We start from the raw sequence: 22,299 nt of genomic DNA on the forward strand, positions 1-22,299 counted from the left end.
TTATTTATATGTTGTCATATAAAGATATTGTTTGTATACATATATATTTAATTATTCTTTTCAGTTGCAGTTGACATTCAATAATATTTCATTTTAGTTTTAGGTGTGCAGCATAGACACATATCATTTATGCAGTGATTCCCTCCAATTAGTCTGCTTGTTTATATTTTTTAACAGTTTCATTGAGCTATAGTTCACATACCATACAACCTACCCATTTAAAGTGTATAATTCAATGGCTTTTAGTATATTCAGAGAGCTGTGCAATCATCAGCACAATACATTTTGAAACTTTCTCATCATTCCAAAGAAAATCTAAACTACTCAGCCTTCACTCCTCAATTTCCCTCCCTTCTTCCCTTCCACAGTCCTAGGCATCCACTAATCTATTTTCTGTCTCTGTAGATTTACCTGTTCTGTATATTTCATGTAAATGGAATTAGAAAATATGTGGTCCTTGTGACTGGTTTCTTTTGCCTAGCATAATGATTTCAGAGATTTATCCATATTGTAGCATATATCAGTATTTCATTTCTTTTTATTGCTGAATAATATTCTCTTGTATAGCTATACCACATTTTATTTATACATTCATCAATTGATGGGCATTTGGGTTGTTTCCACATATTGGCTATTAAGAATAATGCTGCTATGAATATTTGTGTAGAAGTTTTTCTTTAAACACCCGTTTTTAGTTCTCTTGGATATTTATCTCGTGGTGGATTTGCTGTGTCATATGGAAATTCTCTGTTTAGCCTTTTGAGGAAGTGCCATGTTGTTTTACAAAGCATCAGTATTAGACATTTATATAACTTACAAAGTGATCTCCCAATAAATTTAATATCATCTGACTCTGTACACAGTTATTACAATATTATTGAATATATTCCAATGCTATAGTTTACATCTGCCTGACTATTTTGTAACTACCAATTTGTACTTCTTAATCCTTTCCCCCTTTTCACCCACCCCCCAATCCTCTCTCATCTGACAACCATTAAAATGTTCTCAGTATCTACTAGTTTATTTCCGTTTTGTTTATTTTGTTTCTTAGATTCCACATGTAGGTGAAATTATATGGTATTTGTTTTTTTCTGTCTACCTTATTTTGCTTAGTATAATACTCTCTAGGTCCATCCACGTTGTTGCAGATGGCAAGATTTCATTCTTTTTATGGCTGAGTAATATTCCATTGTGTACATGTACCACTTCTTTATCCATTCATCTATTGATGGACGCTTAGGTTCCTTCTAAACCTTGGCTATTGTAACAAATGCTGCAATGAACATATGGACGCATATGTCTTTTCAAATTAGTGTTTCGGGTTTCTTCAGATAAATATCCTGAAGTAGAATAATTGGGTCCTTCTTTGGCTCTTGCTGTAGGCTTTTATTTTAAAGTCTATTTTGTCTGGTATAAGTATGGCTATCCCAGCTTTTTTTGATTGTTTCCATTTTCATGAAATATCTGTTTCCGCCACTTTAGTCTGTGTGTGTCTTTCGATCTGAAATGAGTTTCTTATAGGCAGCATATGTAAAGGTCTTGTTTTCTTATCGATTCAGCTACCCTATGTCTTTTGATTGGAGCATATAATCCATTCACATTTGAAGTAATTATTTGTTAGATATGTAATTATTGCCATTTTATTATTGAAATTTTTGATTTTTCCCCCCTTCTTAAAGAAGTTCCTTTAACATTTCTTGTAATACTGGTTTCGTGGTGATGAACTCCTTTAACTTTTTCTTGTCTGGGAAGCTCTTTGTCTGTCCTTTGATTCTAAATGATAGTTTTGCAGAATAGAGTCATCTTGGTTGTAGGTCCTTGCTTTTTATCACTTTGAACATTTTATGCCACTCCTTTCTGTTCCACAAAGTTTCTGTTGAGAAATCAGCTGACAGTCTGGCAGGAGCTCTGTTGTCAGTAACTGACTGCTTTTCCCTTGCTGTTTTCAAGATTCTCTCTTTAACATTTGGCATTTTAATTATGATAAGTCTTGGTGTGGGCCTTTTGGGGCTCATCTTGTTTGGGACACTCTGTACCTCCTGGACTTGTATTTTTATTTCTTTGCCAGGTTAGGTAAGTTTTCAGTCATTATTTCTTCAAATAGTTTTTCAATTCCTTGCTCTCTCTCTCCTCTTTCTGGTACCCCAATGATGTGAATGTTAGTACGTTGTCTCAGAGGCCCCTTAAACTATCCTCACTTCTTTGGATTTTTCCCCCCTGCTGTTCTGATTGTGTTTTCTGCTCCCTTATCTTCTAAATCACTGATTTGATCCTCTGTTTCATCTATGCTACTGTTGATTCCCTCTAATGTATTCTTCATTTCAATTATTGTATTCTTCAGTTCTGTTTTTCTTTTTTTATGTTTTCTATCTCCATTTTTATGTTTCCTATCTCTTTGTTGAAGTTCTCTCTGAAATCATTGTGTATCCTTATAACCAGTGTCTTGAACTCTGTATGTGTCAGATTGCTTGTTTCCATTTAGTTCTTCTTCTGGAGATTTGTTTTGTTCTTTAATTTGGGACATGTTTCTTTCTCTCCTCATTTTAGCTGCCTCCCTGTATTTGTTTCTATGTATTAGGTAGAGCTACTATGTCTCCTGGTCTTGGTAGAATAGACTTATGTAGTAGGTGTCCTGTGGGGCCCAGTGGCACCATCTCCCTGGTCACCTGAGCTGGGTGCTCCAGGTATATCCCTTGTGTGACTTTCCTGTGCCCTCCTGTTGTAGTTGAGCCTTGATTGCTGTTGCCATGTCAATGGGAGGGACTGACCCTCAGCCTGATTGGTTGTGAGGATTGGCTGTGGCTGCAGTGGAAGAGCTGTGGTGCAAGGGCTCATCCTATGAACCAGGATTCACTTTAGTGGGGCTCTGGTGCCTGCTGAGTTTGTCTTTTGTGTGTGCCATTGTGGACGTGGTTGGGTGGTGCTCTGGTGTGGTCTGAAGCTGGCCACTGGGTGTGTTGGTTCTGGGGCCTCTTGGGAGATGTTTAGGTGCAGGCCAAGGTCAGCTGCTGCCTGTGCCCTGCCTAGGACCACTTGGTATGAGATACAAAGTGATCTGCAGATGGATGCCACTTTCCAGCACTGCAACCCTGGGCTGGGGAGCCTGATGTGGGTCTGCAACCCCTCACTCCTCAGGGGGACCTCCACAGCTGAGATATCCCTCCTGATTTTTCACCTCCACACATGGGTGTGAAACCAACCCATTACATATCTCTGCTCCTCCTACCAGTCTTGGCATGGCTTCTTCTGTATATCCTTTGTTCTAGGACTTCTGATCAGCTAGACTTCAGGCTAGCTGATAGCTAAATGATGGTTGTTCTATAATTTAATTGTAATTTTGATGTGGTTGTGGGAGGATGGTAGCACAGAGTTTACCTTCTCTGCCATCTTTACGAGAACTCATTATTCTTTTTTTGACTATTACCATCCTAATGGGTATGAAGTGGTATCTCATTGTGGTTTTGATTTGCATTTCCCTGCTGGTTATTGATGTTGTGCATCTTTTTGTGTGCTTATCAGCCACTTGTATCTCTTCTTTGGATAAATGTCGATTCAGATCCTTTGTTCAGTTTTAAATTGGGTTAATTGTCTTTTTATTATTGAGTTGTAAGACTTCTTTATATATTCTACATATAAGTCTCTTATCAGGTATGTGATTTGCAAAATTTTTCTCCCATTCTGTGGGTTATCTTTTCACTTTCTTGATGGCATTCTTTGAAGCACAATAGTTTTTAATTTTGATGATGAGCAATTTAGTTTTTTTCTTTTGTTGCTTGTGCTTTGAGTGTCATAGCTAAGAAACTATTGCTTAATCCAAGGTCATGAGAATTTATGCCTGTTTTCTTCTAAGAGTTTTACAGTTTTAGCTTTTACATTTAAGTTTTTTGTTCATTTTGAGTTAGTTTTTGTATATTGTGTGAGGTAGGGGTCCAACTTTATTCTCTTGCATGTGGATATTCAGTTGTTTCAGCACCATTTGTTTTAAAAAACTATTCTTTCCCATTGAATTGTCTTGGTACCCTTGTCAAAAGTTAATAAATGACTCTAAATTTGAGGATTTATTTCTGAATTCTCAATTCTGTTCTTTTGATCTATATGTCTATCTTTATGTCAGTACCATATCATCTTGATTACTGTAGTTCTATAGTAAGTTTTGAAATAAAAAATGTGAGTTCTCCAAATTTGTTCTTCTTTTTCAAAATAGTTTTGTCTATTCTGGATCCCTTGACTTTCTAAATGAATTTTAGACCAGCTCATCAATATCTGAAAAAAATCCAGCTCAGATTTTGATAGGGATTGCATTGAATCTTTAGATCAATATGGCGAATACTGCCATTTTAACAATAGTAAGTCTTCTCATCTATGAACATGGGCTGTCTTTCCATTTATGTCTTTAATGTCTTTCAACAACATTTTGTAGTTTTCAGAGTCTAAGTGTTGTGCTTCTTTTGTATATTCCTACATATTTAATTCTGTTTTATGCTCTTAAATTGAATTTTCCTAATTTCATTTCTAGTTTGTTCATTGCTACTATAATCAATTGTATATAGAAATACAATTGATTTTTAAATATAAATCTCATATCCTGCAAACTTAGTAAACTCATTTTTTAGTTCTAATAGTTTTTTTGTGGATTCCTTAGAGTTTTCTATATACAAGGTCAAACTATCTGCAAGTAGAGATAGTTTTATTTCTTTCTAATCTGGACTCTTTTAATTTCATTTTCTTGCATAATTACCCCGACTGGCACCAGTATAATTTTGAGTATAAATGGTGACAGCAGACATCCTTGTCTTGTTCCTGATCTTAGGAACAGGGAGAAAGTATTCAGTCTTTCTATGTTAAGTATGATGTTAACTGTGGGGTTTTTTCGTAGATGCTTTTCTTTTTTTAATTTATTAGTTTCAGGTGTACAAGACAAGGTAATACTTAGACATTCATCATTTATATCCCTCACACTGTGAACCCCCCATCCACTATCCCTCGGACCTCACACCGAGCCATCACATTATATATATAAAATTATAGTTGGCATTCATTAACGTTTAGCTTCTGGTGTACAATGCCATGATCAGGCATCCACAGTATCCCTGAGGTGGTCTCCCAAATAGGACGCATGTCCATCGGATACCCAACAAAATCTTACAACATTATTGAATACGTTCCCCAAATTAATTTTCAAAAAACCCTGAGGCCATCTTGTGGTTACCAGCTGCTTCCTAATCCCTTCACCTTTCCCTTTATCCCCAACCCCCCACCCCTGCCCATCTAACAACTCTCAGTTTTTTCCTTGTGTCCCCAAAACTGTTTCTGATTAGTTCATTCACATATTCTTTTTTTTAGATTCTGCATATAAGTGAGATCATATGGTACTTATCTTTCTCTTTCTGACTTATTTCACTTAACATAATGTTCTCTAGATCCATCCATGTTGTTGCAAATTATAAGATTTCTTTCTTCTTTATGGCTGCGTAATACTCCATTGTATAAATGTACCACAGCTTCTTAATCCAGTCATGTAGATGCTTTTTATCAGCCCGAGGAAGTTTCCTTCTATTCCCAATTTGTTGAGTGATTTTTTTATTGTTGAATTTTGTCAAATGTTTTTCTGAATTTGTTGAGATGATCATGTGGTCTTTGTTCTTTGTTCTATTAAAATGGTGTATTGTATTAATTGAACTTTTGATATCATTTATTTTTACCTTTTAATTCAACTTTCAATTTCCTTGTTCTTTAGCCTTCAGAGGACCTTGGGGAAACCTACTACATAACATATTCAATAGATGTGATGCAGGCTTTGGAAGTTGATTTTGGTGGTCCTCCTGAGGTTTTTAATTTCCAGAACTTTATACGTCATCAAAAGTCTTGGTGATGGCTATCTAGGATTTTTTGTTTGGTGGTGTTGAATGGTGTGAATGTTAAACAAATTTTTAAGTGTGCTTGTGTAACTCAACCATATAAATCCATAACCTTACTTCGATAGTATATATGATATAGTATCATATTACAGTATCATATTTTTGGAGGTGGAAATTTTTAATTATATTATTTACATGCTTTTTAGAGATGGTAACCATTTTATGCATAATAAAGTATGTAGTCAGTATTTCTGGCAATTGGAATCATTATAAATGAATGTATTTTGTCTTTGAAAATTTGTTGGTGCCCCCCTCCCAGTTTCTTTCAATATAACATGATTTGTTTCCAATTATATATTTGTTTCATGCCCTTATTTTATAATGTATGCTCACATTAATTGCAGTTTCCCTCTCTTGAACACATTTTTCTTTTCCATGTGGGTTCCTTCACTTGGTTGCATTGTCATTTTCATTGATGATGCATTTGTTAATTAATTTTTCTTCTTTGAATACCTGCCCCTTTTGTTCTTGATTCTTCAATTCAGCTCTGTTTTTTATTTCAGCTCTATTTATTGGTATTTCTTTCTAGCTTCTATTGGCCTATGACCGTCTATGAATTGTTTGTAATATTTATGTTTATGAAAATGACAGTCTGTCCTCTGCCATCAGTGATAATTATTATTTAAATATTTCTTTAAAATGGTTTATAAAATCGTTAATATATGCATTTGCTTTTTAATATCATAGTGAGATCTTAGATTATCAAAAGGTGTCACTTAAAGGAATATAGAAAGTTTTATTTATGTTTTATTCTGGGAAAATATACATTACATAAAATTCACCATTTTAACCATTATTAAGTGTATAGACCTGTGGCATTTAGTACATTCACATTGCTCTGCAACTTTAAAGTTTTTAAAGAGAAAATACCCATTTCTTAATTCGTCAGACGTTCCTCTTTCTCCCTTCATACTTCTTTTCTGTTGATTAACTTTTTTTTCTTTTTTCTTTTAGATGCTGAGGAGTTTCTGGCGGAAGGTTTGAGGAATGAGAACCTGAGTGCTGTTGTGAGAGACCACAGAGACCACATTCTTCGTGGCTTTCAGCAAATCAAAATGAGGTGTGTACAAATGGGTCCATTGTTCCTCTTCATAAGCTTGAAAACAATTTATAATCAGGGAAATCTACTTTCATAGTGTATAAATTACCAAGGTAAGACATACCTATCCGAGTTCTTTATACTTGGTAGACGCTTAATAAATATTTACTGAATTGAATTGGAAGTAAGCAGGCATAGTTAGTGTAGTTTACTGAAATAGAAATATTTTGATAATTATGTAGCTTAAGATAATTATTCTGCTTTTAGCTTTGGATTGTTATGCTGGTCTTTATTAAACTCTTTTGCAAACTGTGTGAAGAGCGAAACATTTATGCTTGTCCAAGTTACTAAAGGGAAGATGATAAGCAGTGTGAGATAGTTAATTTTTGTTATGATTTTTCGTCCTTTCACTTCCACATCTCCTTCCCTAATAGAAAACTTAAACCAGACTTACCCAGTTGATTCTTGGACTATATTGGAATGTTTTCGTCTCAGATAGGGTTGGATTATCGTGCTCATTAAGTTTTTTGTTTGTTTGTTTGTTTGTTTTTAAAATAAGTGGCCCTGACCTAATTAGTAACTTTTAGAATGTGGACGTCTGACACATCCATACACCTGCTGGGGGGAGGAAGAAGTAAAAATTTTCCTTTACAATACATTTCTCGACCACCTCTTACTTGAAATATGGTAACTGAATGAGAGTTGGGGGTGTTACTTTAAGCCTTTTCCATCCCATTGGCAATGTGGTTCAGGATGTTTGAACTGAGTACTCTTGGAAAAGGGAGGGCATCTGCAGGGTTATAACTAGGAGTTAATTTGTGTGACTGACCGATTTTAGCATCAACTTTAGAAACCTCATTGAAACTCCTTAGAAGCAGGGAATTTTATTCTTTCAAAGGGCACAGCCAGAATCTATTCCCTCCAGGAATGTGAGAGCACCTCACAAGATGCCCTGCTGGATCTTAATCGATCTTTCCTGCTGGCTAATTAAGCATCACTTTTACTCAGCAACTGGGACTGTGTAATTATCAGCCTGGCTTGCCCTGAATAATTGAAACAAACAGAATCAGAAGATGGGAGGTTTTTTGCAAAAGTGAGAATATCTATAATATTTGGTAGGCTGAAAGAGTTGAAAACAAACTTCCTCATAATGTTACTTTATTAGTAGATAAGCTCAGGGTTAGCTGTGAACCTGAAGGCTTACTTAGTAACCCATAGAATTTTTTACTTTTTAATAACATAAAGTTGACCTTTGTATTATAGGATTGTTTTAGTATGGGAGGAATAACGGTAGAATTATTTTAAATTGTATTGTGCAGAGAGGTATGCCCAAAATGTAATTGTGTATATGGGGGTGCTATTGGTATAAATCTGTGATAAAGAATGCAAAAACATTTTTACTGCATCTGTAGGGACAGATATACAACGGAAAGGAATTCTCCTTCCCATATTTGTACCCTAGCATTTGGAAAGGGCTAAATTTCAATCTAAAATTGGTAACAAGAGGTGATTTTGTGGTGACTCATTGTTATCAGTTGCATATTTCTTTAGTCCTCTTTTTAAATGCACACAACACACACACACAGAAGCTGCATTTGCTATGGGGTAGAGAGGTTTCCTTGTTCACAAGGAACTTGCTGTGTGGTTTGTGGGATAGACATTCAGGAAATAATCAGCAGGAGCTTTAGGAAACATCTGCATTGTTGATGAGAGCTTTCTGTTCATTGATTTGTTTCAAGAAAGATGACACTTTATTTAGAATTTCATAATTATCAGATCACAGAGGAAATGAGGAGCCAGAAATTAGATACTGTACAAGAAAATGGAAAAATGAGGCTTTCCTTTGGCAAGCTGTTTGAAGTTGCCTTATATCCACCCATTCAATCATTATCCTGTAATGTTACCCTTGTTTTACTGAATCCTCTCCCTCAGCCTTATCGCTCCTATAGTCCTCTGTATGGCTGGACCATGTTCTGTACTTATATGGATTGATATCAGTTGGTTGGAAAGCACTGAAAGCTTGTACAATGACAGACACATTTACTTGTGTTGTGTGCCATTGTATCTCCTCCAAAAGCTGGGTGTGAATATAAATTTGGAAGGCATCAAACTTGAGAGTTAAATACTAAGTAACATGAAAAGAATTGTTGAAAGTCATTTAAAATGTTTTATCTTTAGTTATATTACAGTATAATATGTTAGGGTTTGGTACATTTGGGGGGGTAGGAACCTATTTAAAACTATAATTTGGCACATCAGGGCTTTTTTGGAAGGTAGATAAGAAATCTCTAGCAGGATAATCTGGGAAAGCCACTAGATAAATACTACATATATCTATATATACTATATACTGTAGATAAATATAAAATATATATATTCCCCCTCCACAACTTTCTACTGTATCTTTATTGTGTCCTTGCTTTAGTTCCTTTCTTCGCTCAGGGCTGTGCTGCTTGAGAATGAAAAGGGTGGATCCAAGTGAAAATAACACTGCCTCTGATTCTTGGTAAACTCTAGGGGCATGGCCCTAATTTTTACTGTAGCTCAGAATTCAGTGGTGTTTGCCATGGCTACAGACTTGCTGTAAATAAAGCGTCTGACTCCATCACAACTGTTATAATGTGCCATTTGCCACCTTTCTATTGTCTAGAGTGACTGACATCAGGAAATTTTACTTGTGTCAAGAGTCATGGGTGTCCTCCAAATGCTCATCTGTTTTTCAGTACAAGTAGCTTAGCTATTCTCCCTCCTCCCAGACTTAAAAACAGCAAGTAAAATCATATCTGTATGTATCTCTACCTACACATTAGTTTTTTGGTTTAAAGGTGTTACCAATGAAGGATGATGTTTTCCATGTAAGACAAAATAAAAAACGGATGGCAGTCTGTGATTCCAAGGAAATGAAGCCCTGTTGTGGTATTTGATGTCCCGAGCTGTGATGTTTATTGCTCTTTTTCAAACTGCCTCTTCAGTTAAACCTTCTCCCTAAAAACTAACGGCTTTCACATTCCTAGTCCAAGTTTTCATCGAGCTCTTTAGAGAACAATTAGGATGAAAGCCAGGCAGTGGCTCCTCCTGTTTTATTACAGTGGTCACTGCAGGATCAGCACCAGATGTGAGACACCTGGAATGAAGCAGACATGATCCACGCTCAGACGCTTGATGGCATTCTTATGCATTTGGAGAAACAGTCGGGCATTTCTTTAGTTTGATTCAGGGGAGGCCATCTGACAGCAAGGATACATGGGGAGTGGGGGAAGGGATGAAGAAAACAGAATATTTTTATTACTGAGGTAGGGATAAATTCTCTCTCAATGGCCCATTTTGGAACAACTAGCCCTTTATGCTCACTGTTGGAAGTGAAGGCCAGAGCCAATGGAAACAGAGTTGGAGTATGGTTTCCTTTTGTGAAACTTTAAGGAGTTCCAAAAAGAGACAGGTAGATTGATAGCATGTTGGAATGGAAAGAAATAAAGAAATAACGTTATGTAACAGGGTTATAGTACAAAACCCACAAAACCCAGGACATTTAAAATACAGGCTGAAAGAGTATCTTGAACATGTCTCATTGTGGGTGGTTAGTATATAGCTCTTCATGAAACATGATCCATTAGTACAAATATTATAAAAGTAATTCCAGTTTTCTTTGGGAACTCCAAGTTTTTCTTTTCAGCTTAACATGGATTTAGCTTTAAAATAAGATTTAGTTTAAGAATATATCATTCATATGTCTTTATATCATAGGAAGAAAGACAAGGAGTTAGTCTGATACAACTCTTGGGAATAAGAGTTTCAAAGGAGTATATGTACTGTAAATATCATTACCATTAATTACATAGAGAGTTTTACTTTTCCTAAGTGCTGGTTATTGAGCTTAAAAACCCCAAAAGAAAACACATCCAAATGAAGTGTGCTTATCAAGAGAACTAATGTGTAAAGTGCTGTTCATACATTGTGTTACTTCAAGTTTAGATATTTGCTCATAACATCTCTTTCTGTTGTTCTTTTTGCTACTTATACTGGAGTTGCAGTGCCAATATAGAGGGGGAAAAAAGAGTAGGAGGTACTTGTACAATCCATCTAAGTTTAAAGAATTCTGAAAAGGCTCAAAAATCATAGCAATAATTTGACCACATCTTGAAGGATAAAAATTCATTTCTTCTTGTTTCAGTCCTATCCTTTCCTCCCATCCTTAAACCAAGAAAGAAAACAAAAACCCACAACAACTTCAGGGCTTTCAAGTAATCAATTATATGCTGAATTCCTGTACTCGTTTTCTGTTCTTCAGTGAGTGTTTGTTGAGGTTCACAATTATGTTAAGATTTTTGGAAATATACTTATCTGGGAATGGAGTTTACATTTATTTATTTTTTAGTCTGAAATGCTCTACAGGTGAGACTAATATGATATTACCTGCTGTTAGTCTCTTGGCTTAACCTGGAAAGGAAAATCATCTTATTATGTATTCTTTCATAGCAAGTCTCTTGTCCTTTCAAAGCAGTCTTGAAATGTACAACTTTTCTTTTTATTTTATGGTGATGGTTATTTTATATTCTTTCACTTGTGTGGGTATCTTGGATTGGGAACCATCTCCAAGAGTGAATTGATCCATTTTTTTTTCTTTTATACTGCATATTTTTGGTGGTATTAGTGGTCAGAAGCTTCTCCCTTTGAGCATCCCATAAAATAGATACATAATAATATTTTTCATGCTAAGTAATATGTGGGTTTTTTAAAAAGTTTGGACAAATAAATTTGTTCCTTTCAAAACGTTTTGTTAAAAATTCCCGGTACTGAGCTCTTTAAACAGAATAATGTGGACTGTCAAGACTATGGATTTTGGAGGCTCTTAATTCATACATCGTGTGAAAATATCATTTGTATGAAATTACTGTCTTCATTTTACCACTGTTTACTTTGGTCTTGATTTTCAGTCTCATTTGATCTGGAGCTAGTCTTTGTCCCTGTGTTGTACTATTTTCTCTGTTTATAAAAAGCCAATGAAAAAATTCCTCTCTGTATTTATCTATTTGTGGATCTCCAGGAGCCTTGTTGGTGCGTGGCTTTCTTGAGAGCGGTTTTTCTCTAATTTGCTTGTTTTCTCTTATTTCTGATATAGACCTATCCTGTATCAACTTCTTGCGTTACAGTGAAATTGTAGACAAATTTCACTGTAAATCTGGAGCAAAGGGTAGACAAATGCAAAAGCACTGGGTCATCTGTCAGGAGCCCAACTCTTTATTTTGAGGTTATTTCTATAACACTGATTCAGTTGAAGATTCCCCAAATGATGATCTTATGTTTCCTTTTTAAGTTGTCTCCCCAAAAATGTTGTTTCGAATTATTTTTCCCCCAAATGTTACAAGAATGCAAACATGACCAACCATACCTCGAATCCTCTATTTGATTTCTTTAATGGCATCACTATGATGCAGGAAGTTCATTTCCTTGGGATTTTACTCTATTTCATGATTCTGTTGGAAATGAGTTGGGCTTAACGTGGGTTTTTATAATCACACCATGTAAATCATTTCTTCTTTGCAAGCCAAATCTTCTCTCCCACTGTGTAGCCTCATCCAGTCTCCCTGAAGTGCAGTGCTAGCAGGGTTGATAATGAAATGCGGTCCTACTTATCATGCTCAGCAAAGGGTTCAGAGAAGATGGAAAAAAAATCAATCCCACAGGAACTTCTCCAGTACTAGATATCCATATTTAACCCCCATGCATTTAAAATGGAAATTAGATATCTTAGAGTTTTAGTTTTTGATTTACACAAGATGTCACTGCCTCCTTGGCAATGGGAATATTTTACAGACCAACTGCTGACCTGTTTGGGAAAGATCTCAGCCTATCGCCCCAGGTTCAGTGTAGTTTCTTCATATTTCTTTCAAAACTCTCAGCAGTGCTTTGCAATAGTTTTGATTCTTCAAGCTTCAAAGGATGCCCCTTCCAGAGCCAATCTTCCAAGAGAAAAAAAAAATCAGTGTAGGGGAACAAACAGTGCATAAAGGAAGGGGCAGCTATTCCTGTACCAGTTCTTAGTGTAGTCAGTGAATAAGGAGTTTACAAACCAGGAATATCATGGCTTTGCAAAGCCAAGAAATTCTAATTTGATGCTAGTGCTTTCTTATGAAATTCTCACTTGGAGTGACTAAGTCTTCAATAGTCCAGCTTCAGATTGTTTTATCATGGACATGTTGTGGCTTATAGAAGATGCATTATCATTAAACGTTCAGACGCAAGCTCCCTTGAGTTTGTGAGCCTTGTCGAGCTTCTCATTATAATTTACAGAAAACTTTCTGCCCACATAATCGCCAATTAGCTATTTCCCTAAGTTATATTACTGAGTGTCTCTCATTTGTGAATTCTGCCATAACCGCAAAGTCCATTCTACAATTTGGTGATAGAAACCTCTACCACGTATACCAAGTACCTTTATTCCTTTGTTGATGAGAGAACTGAGATATAAGAAATTGCTCAAAGTAACAGAATTAACAAAAGATTGTGATTTAGAATGTAGAACTTCCAATTGGTTGCTTAGTTTACTTAGCCAAATGATTACCAAAAAAAAAAAAAAGAATTATCTTTCAAAAAATTAATGGTTTAAAAGAACTGTAAATAAATATTGAAGTTTAGTTAATTATATAGGCACGAAGTGTTCAGGGATGGAGTGTACTAATTCTGCAATTTATTTTGGAATGCATTGAAAAGTAAGATGAATGGATAGATGTGTAACAAAGCAAATATAACAAAATATGAATCATAGAGTTGGGTTGTGGCCATATATGGGTTTTCTTTTACTTTTTATGTATATTTGAAAATTTTTATACTGTAAGGTTGCAAAAAACATTTTTTGTTTTGCTTTGCAGTTCAGAAACCATAGACTTCACTCACTGTGGTTTCAGAAAACCATAGACTTCCTCAGCTTGGAAATGTAATAAACATATTTGTGATTTTTTTTTTTTTAGGGTGATAATTTTCTAGGAATAGTATTATTTCTGGATGAGTGTAGACTGAGGGATAATCCTCCAGTTTGTTATTTCTGATATAAATAACTTTAAGTAGCTAACTTTTATACTTCTTTAAAACTTCCAGGCCAGCCAATTATTGAGAGCTGAAATTCAATTCAAACATTCTGCCCAGGAGATCCTGAAATTTTGATTTTTTTTTTTTTAAGGAAAGGCAATTTCTGACTTTTCTCATAAATTTGATAAAAGGAAAGCTAATATGAGATTGGTAGTCCAGTAGGAAATGGAACTCAATTTTACATTTTTTAAATCATTTTATGGTATTAAAAATGACAGAGGTTAGAAACAAAGCTCTTATTCTTTTATTGAACTAGAATTGAAAGTGGCAGAAAATCATTTTGGCCCTAGTGCAGTAAATGTTATCACTAAAACATGTTCAGGGGATATTAGGATAGTCTCTCAAGCACTGGAGACAAAAGTTCACAGAACAAGAACTGATTTTTCTGTCATTATCTTGAAGTTATTATATGTCCAGGAGATGAAAGTATCTTAGCTCTAAGAGGATGGAGGATGGAGTATGTGTTGAAAATGATAATGTCTCCATTCTGGAGAGAAGTGAAATGGGGAGAATACGGTGGAATGGAGGCCTTAACAGGGACAGGGAGGCCAGCATCTGAACCAGCCCTAGGGCTGAGGAATCGGGAACTGGAGAAAATTAGACTCGTGCAAAACTGTGTGCTGATGACGAAAATGGTAAGAAAGCAAGCAACACTATTCATTAAAAGAAGAACTGTTTGAAGACGTTATTTCACAGGGAAATTAAACCGAGCTGTCAGCAGCTACTTTATTTTGAGAATCTGGTAGGAGAAAAATTTCAAATCCATTTGGGAAATACCAATCATTTTTGAGTGTGCAGTGTGATTATTCTTTAGAATTTTGTGTAAATGGAGCAGGTTGGTAGGCATATGTTTGCTGATCCTATAATGATTAAAATTCAGAATAAGTAAGACTCCTGTGAAATTGAGTTTTCAGGTTCCAGCCAGTGTTCTATACTGCCATATGGCATAACTAGAATTAATTGCTGTTCCCAGTCTTTTATTCTTTCACTGAATAGCTAGGTGCTCTGTTTGAAATATTAGAGGTTCCACAGAAGTATTTAATCACATGAGATAGATGTTTGACATGTTCATGAAAGCAGGGTGTGTAGCTAATAGTTGCTTAGAAGAAAAACCCCTTCTTTGAGGTTTTCTACCCCCTCCACCCTTTTTTATTAGAAAAATGGATGGATAGGAGAGTTAGCAAGGAAAAGAGGGAAGAGCCTCCGGACCTTACAGGTCAGTATAATAGAAAAGGTAAAGCAAGGAACCTTTTTTGCTAGTCATTTTTTTTTTTTTAAGATTTTATTGGGGAAGGGGAACAGGACTTTATTGGGGAACAGTGTGTACTTCCAGGAATTTTTCCAAGTCAAGTTGTCCTTTCAATCTTAGTTGTGGAAGGCGCAGCTCAGCTCCAGGTCCAGTTGCCATTGTTAGTTGCAGGGGGCGCAGCCCACCATTCCTTGTGGGAGTAGAACCAGCAACCTTGTGGCTGAGAGCCCACTGGCCCATGTGGGAATCGAACTGGCAGCCTTTGGCGTTAGGAGCATAGAGCTCCAACCGCCTGAGCCACCGGGCCAACCCCTTTGCTAGAGTCTTTAGTTCCTTGATACTCCCCAGGTGTGGACCATGGACTAGCTTACCAACATCACCTGGAAACTTGTTAGAAATGCAGACTCTCAGGCTCCATTGAATCAGACCTACTGAATCAGAATCTGCATTTTAATAAGATCCCAAGGTTATTTGTATGCACATTAACATTTAAGAAGCACTGTTCTAATACATGCTTTTAAGCTCATTTTAAATTTAGTTTTTCGGAACTCAGAATACATACTGTATTTTTGGAGATTATAAACTCCTTAGAGGCAGGGATGGTCTTATGTGTATTTAAAAAATTTTAAAAAAAAGTCTAGCATGGTGCTGGCATGTGAGTTGGATGAATGGGGCCAAACAGTTATAAATGTGTTTTTAGGTCCTAGGCTAAACCTTAGAACAAGAGACCCTTTTTATTTGAAAATTTACTTTTCAATAGCCAGCCCCACATATTCTTTCCAGAAATAGGATGCTTTCTTTATACTGAGTATTAGAGGATACAGAGCCATTTGTAGAGATATTGTCCATCTCTTCACATGTCTTTATGACAGCATTTCTCTAACATTCTGTGATAAAAGGTTACAAGACTGCAGACCACATTTTGGAGTTCTGTTGGAGCGTGGATGCCAGTCACTCCAGCCGTCTTTGTGACCCGTCACCCGCCCCTCTGCCTTTGGTCATCGTCCTTCCTATTCAGCTTTACACTTCCTTGTCCCCACCATCTCTCATCTTCCTGATGACCTCTCTTCTAATCTCTACCCTTTTGTTTCCTACAATCATGTCCTGTTATAATCAGACTTCACTATATCCTCAACCTCTTTTCTCTATCTCTGCCTAAGTAAAAAACATGGCAGGATATTGTTTTACTCACAGTCATCTTAAATATAATCTGCTCATTTTCCAGGAGTGCTGTTGGCATTCTTCAAGCTCCTTGCTGTTGCTTCTAGACTTTTACTATTCAATCTTATCCCAAGCCTCGCTCCTTTTGAGATTTGTCTATGTGGCTTTACAGTTCTCTGTCTCTTTGTCATCTTTTGAGTTCAGAGTTCCTCCTCATACTATTTGAGAACTGAAGCATTGATTCACAGTTGTCATCTTCACTCTGCCAATACCACTTCCCCTAGAGACCCTCTCTTTCTTCAATTTAGCTTTTCCTTCTGTTACATTACTCCATTTATCGTGTAAATATGCTCAGAGCTCTCCTAATATTAAGAAAAACATTACATCCTACACAGCGGTTTCCTCTCTAGCTACTGTCCTCTATCTCTTTTCTCACAGACAAGTTTCTTGAAATAGAAGCCTAGACTAGCCATTTCTGGTTTCCTCTTCTCTGGTCACTCTTCAGTCCCCCTCTAATCTAGGCTTGGCTCCTATCAAGTTACTCTTGCCAAAGTACCAGTAACTCTCTCATTGCCACATCCAGATGACACTGTCCAGTCTGTGTCTTATTTGGTCTCTCTGCAGCATGGGAAACTGTTGATAGTACCTTTTTCCTCAAAAAGTTAAAAAGCTCTTTCTCTGGTAATTCCCATGCTAATAGACTCTCCTCATTTTCCTTCTTCTTTGCATTTATACTCTTTGTTTAGACTCTTGCTTGAGCTCATTTCTCTACCCTGTCCTCTTCACTGTTGTCCCTCAGGCTTGCCTCTTTCCTTACCACATTCTTAGGCAATTGCATGCATGTCCATTAACTCCACAACTTCCTCTGTACATGGATGACTGCCAATCCTATAGCTCAACTGCAGTTCTCTTTCCAAGGCACTAGACACCACATGGACAGCTTTTTTGGGGTGTCTTATAGATACCTGAGACTTCACAAAGCTGGAGTAGACCCTGCTGGATGCCTACCAAGCAGCCACCCTCCATTCTTCCTTAACAACAGAGCCTAGGGATGAATCATGATCTGAATGCCATTCTGCTTTGCCAGTGGTTGGTCTAGGGTTCACATACAATGTGGTTTTGGCCAATGAAATGTAAGGAGAAGACGTCTGATAGGCTCTCACAGTCTTATGCATGGGAGAAAGCAGTATGTTGAAATGCAGAAGCCCTTTAAGATAGTACTCTGTTCTTAGGGAGAACCTAGGGCCTTCGTGCCATTGCTGGCCCCTTGCACCAACCCTGGAATCACATTTTGCAGAAAAAAATAAAGTTCTTCTTGTTGAAGCCTGTCAGTCAGGTTTTCTGTTCCTTGTAGCCAGAAGAATCCTGAATATCCATAACTGAATCATTATTTTATATTCTGCTCACCCCTAAAGACTAATTCTGCTTTCCCTAGGCCCAGTCTCCCAAGGCTGAATCCTGGGAGTCATTCCTGTCTCCTCTCTGTTCAATCCCCAAACCATCAACAAGCCTATTGTTTCTTCATCCTAAATCTATCTCCTTTCTATTCCCTTTGTTACTGGCTAAACTGTAGCCTTCAAAAAGTCTTACTCAGAGAATTGGAAAATTAAGTTTCTCCCTGTTCCAGTTTCTTCTGCTCCTCCATTCTGTTGAAAGGGAAAACATTTTTAAAAGATAATTTAATCATTCGTGCTACAGAAGAAGATTTATTGATGTAGAACAATAAGATATACTATAAGTAAAAAAAAAAACTTTGTTAAATATGTATATAAAACTTCACAGAAAAATGGCTGAAAAACACCAATATGTTAATGATAGTAATTTCTCACAAGTGGAGTTTGAGTGATTTTTAATTTTTCCTTTTTGTTTATTTGTATTTTCCAACTGTCTATAGTGAATATATACTTAATTGTAAGTCACTGCTATCAGAGCCTTTCCTGTTTTAAAAAGAGGCAGGGATTTAAGAGCCAAAGAGGATTTGGTTTTCAAGTGAGAAAGGAGTTGGCACTGAGAGGAAAAAAGATGTGGAAAGAAGATTTAGGTTTTAATTGTGTAGTGTAGCCTTGGGTCACTTCTGTGTATTTAAGCAGCTGTATTTGGAGATGTTTTACCAAGCACACACATGCACACACAAAAGTAAAATTATTTTTGAGCCATATGAAGTATAGCAGTCGTCTGAGTAAATTATGATGATTTTTCTAACACACACACACACACACACACACACACACACGCTCCCCTGGGGGTGCCAAAAATGTATACAAATGGACACTTTGGTCAATGTTGCTTAAGCAGTAGTTCACCGTAATCAGAAGTGTCTGGATGCTGATGGGAACCACTTTGAGCACCTCTTGTAATTAATTGCAGAAGTCAAACGTGACTCGTTTTCATCTTTTGTTATCGGTATATATTATTACAATTTTAATAGGTTTTCTTTCTTAAATGTGTATACATTTTTTTGGCAGCCTCTGTATATATGTTGTGTTGTGTTTTTTTTAAATAAAGGAAGTTCGTTCTTAAGGTCTTCATTAGATGAGGCATCATTGACTGGGATAAACTTCCATTTCTTAGCTATTATCCCTTTGAACTGCACTGAACTGACACAGGATGAATCCTTCACTAGAAAAGTATTATCTACACTTTGCGTGACTATTTAGTAAAACATTTGTATTTGTGAGACTAGTTTTCCAAAGTGATGGTGCTTGAGTAAACCAATTACTTCCTCCTCGAAACATCAGTCACCATGATTGATTTTTATGTTGGTCATAAAGACAAATGGAATCAGCTAGAAGCAGGGGAGGATTACACACCGGAAGCAGTTAATTGACTTAACAAATACGTATTGGCTGTTTGTTTACTGTATGTTGGGCATGGTGCCAGGTGACCAAGACATGAGACACACATCACGTGAGACATATCCTTGTTTTTCAAGTGAGCAGCCAGACTCATAGAGCCAGCATGGAGCCCACTGCCCACAGATTTCTTTTCTAGAAGCTCTGAAATGTTTGGTTTCAATTTGTTATGTACTTGGGGGTCTTTAGAGATTCATTTGGGCTCATCATCTTCTTTTAAAATACAAGTTTACCTGGATAGTTAAGAGATTTGATTGTACAGTCACGTGCATTAGCCCTAGCCCTATTCAATGGTTTTCTTCTAATTTTTGGTTCACATGACATATGCTGAGGAAATTCAATGCCCAGTGAGTTTGTTGAACCTCAGGTATAGGTAATGCATGGTGCTAGGTACACTGATGGTTATAAAACTAATAGAGGAGATTTTCCTAAGGAAGAATGAGGGATTTATCTCTGCAACTTAAGAGTAACAGTCACAGCTAGCATTCATCACACATGTACTATGTGCCAGACCATTGTCAAGGGCTTTACGTGAATTATCTCATTTAATCCTTACAACAGGTGTGTGAGGAAAGTAGTGTTATAAGCCGCTTTTAACAGATGAGAAAAACTGAGGTTCAGAGAGTTGATCAGCTTGCTCAAGATTACCCAGCTATTAGGTTCTGGAAATGGATTTGAACCCAGGCAGTATGACTGTTGGGCCAGCATACTTACTGAGGTTCAGTTTCTTCATAAAAAGTGAATAATGCCACTTCATTCATTCATTCAACAATTGTTTATTGAGCATATACTATATGCAAAGCATTTTTATGGTGAACATGACACAGATTCCAGTCCTTCTGTAACTTATTTTTTTTTTTTTTTTTTTTTTTTTTTATCTTAACAAATTCGTATTTATTTTTCAATTGTCATATAAATAACAAAATTTACTGTTTCAAGCATTTTTAAGTATACAGTTTAGAGGAATTAAATATATTCACATTTTTTTTTTTTTTTTTAATTTATTTATTGGGGTGACAATTGTTAATGAAATTACATAATTTCAGGTGTACAATTCCGTATTACATCATCAATAAATCCCATTGTGTGTTCACCACCCAGAGTCAGTTCTCCTTCCATCACCATATATTTGATCCCCCTTACCCTCATCTCCCTCCCCCCACCCCCCTTACCCTCTGGTAACCACTAAACTATGTCTGTGTCTATGAGTTCTTGTTTCTTATTTGTTTGTCTTGTTTTTGGTTTATATACCACATATCAGTGAAATCATAGGGTTCTCTGCTTTTTCTGTCTGACTTATTTCGCTTAGCATTATATTCTCAAGATCCATCCATGTTGTCAGAAATGTTCCTAGATCATCTTTCCTTAACGCTGAATAGTATTCCATTGTGTATATGTACCACAACTTCTTTATCCATTCATCTATCGAAGGACATTTTGGTTGTTTCCATGTCTTGGCCACCGTAAACAAAGCTGCAATGAACATTGGAGTACACGTGTCTCTATAGAGAAATGCTTTTATATTTTTGGGGTAGATACCCAGGAGAGCGATTGCTGGGTCATATGGTAATTCTATTCGTAATTTCTTGAGGAACCTCCACACTGCCTTCCATAGCGGCTGCACCAGTCTGCATTCCCACCAACAGTGTATGAGGGTTCCTTTTTCTCCACAGCCTCTCCAACACTTGTTGCTATTTGTCTTGTTGATGATAGCCATTCTGACTGGGGTGAGGTGATATCTCATTGTGGTTTTTATTTGCATTTCTCTGATGATTAGTGATGTTGAGCATTTTTTCATATGTCTATTTGCCATTTGGAAGTCCTCTTTAGAGAAATGTCTCTTTAGATCCTCTGCCCATTTTTCAATTGGGTTGTTCGTTTTTTTGTTGTTGAGTTTCATGAGTTCCTTGTATATTTTGGATATTAGACCCTTATCGGAGGAACTATTTGCAAAAATCTTCTCCCATTCAGTCGGTACCCTCTTTATTTTGTCGATGGTTTCTTTTGCTGTGCAGAAACTTTTAAGTTTCATATAGTCCCATTTGTTTATTTTATCTTTTACTTCCATTGCCTTTGGAGTCAAATTCATAAAATGCTCTTTGAACCCAAGGTCCATAAGTTTAGTACCTATGTTTTCTTCAATGCAGTTTATTGTGTCAGGTCTTATGCTTAAGTCTTTGATCCATTTTGAATTAATTTTGGTACATGGTGACAGATAGCAGTCCAGTTTCATTCTTTTGCACGTGGCTATCCAATTCTGCCAGCACCATTTACTGAAGAGGCTGTCATTCCTCCATTGTATGTTTTTAGCTTCTTTGTCAAAAATTATCTGTCCATATTTATGTGGTTTTATTTCTGGGTTCTCAATTCTATTCCATTGGTCTACGTGTCTGTTTTTCCGCCAATACCATGCTGTTTTGATTATTGTAGCCCTGTAGTACAAGCTAAAGTCAGGCAGTGTGATACCTCCAGCACTGTTCTTTTTTCTTAAGATTGCTTTGGCTATTCGGGGTCTTTTGTGGTTCCAAACAAATCTGATGATTTTTTGTTCTATTTCTTTAAAAAATGCCATTGGGATTTTGATGGGGATTGCATTAAATCTGTATATTGCTTTGGGTAATATGGCCATTTTAACTATGTTGATTCTTCCAAGCCATGAGCACGGAATGTCCTTCCATTTCTTTGTGTCATCTTCAATTTCTTTCAAAAATGTCTTATAGTTTTCAGCATATAAATCCTTCACATCCTTGGTTAAATTTATTCCTAGGTATTTTATTCTTTTTGCTGCAATTGCAAAGGGAATTGTTTTTTGTATTTCTTTTTCTGAGATTTCATTGTTAGTATATAGGAATGCAATGGACTTTTGTACGTTGATTTTGTAGCCAGCAACTTTACTGTATTCATTGATTGTTTCTAACAGCTTTTTGGTGGAGTCTTTAGGGTTTTCTATATATAGCATCATATCATCTGCAAAGAGTGATATTTTAACTT

The 22,299-nt window shown here is 36.4% G+C and overlaps 1 protein-coding gene across 1 annotated transcript in view; it reads left to right on the forward strand.

Moving 5' to 3' along the window:
* SKAP1 (src kinase associated phosphoprotein 1) overlaps nucleotides 1-22,299 on the forward strand; it is a 276,068-nt gene that overhangs the window by 31,048 nt on the left and 222,721 nt on the right. Inside the window, exon 2 of the mRNA XM_081027669.1 lies at nucleotides 6,876-6,981. Within this exon, the coding sequence (XP_080883795.1) occupies nucleotides 6,876-6,981 (106 nt within the window). The remainder of the gene's footprint in view (nucleotides 1-6,875; nucleotides 6,982-22,299) is intronic.

Source organism: Rhinolophus hipposideros (assembly GCF_964194185.1).
Source record: "Rhinolophus hipposideros genome assembly, chromosome: 20".
Lineage (NCBI taxonomy): Eukaryota > Metazoa > Chordata > Mammalia > Chiroptera > Rhinolophidae > Rhinolophus > Rhinolophus hipposideros.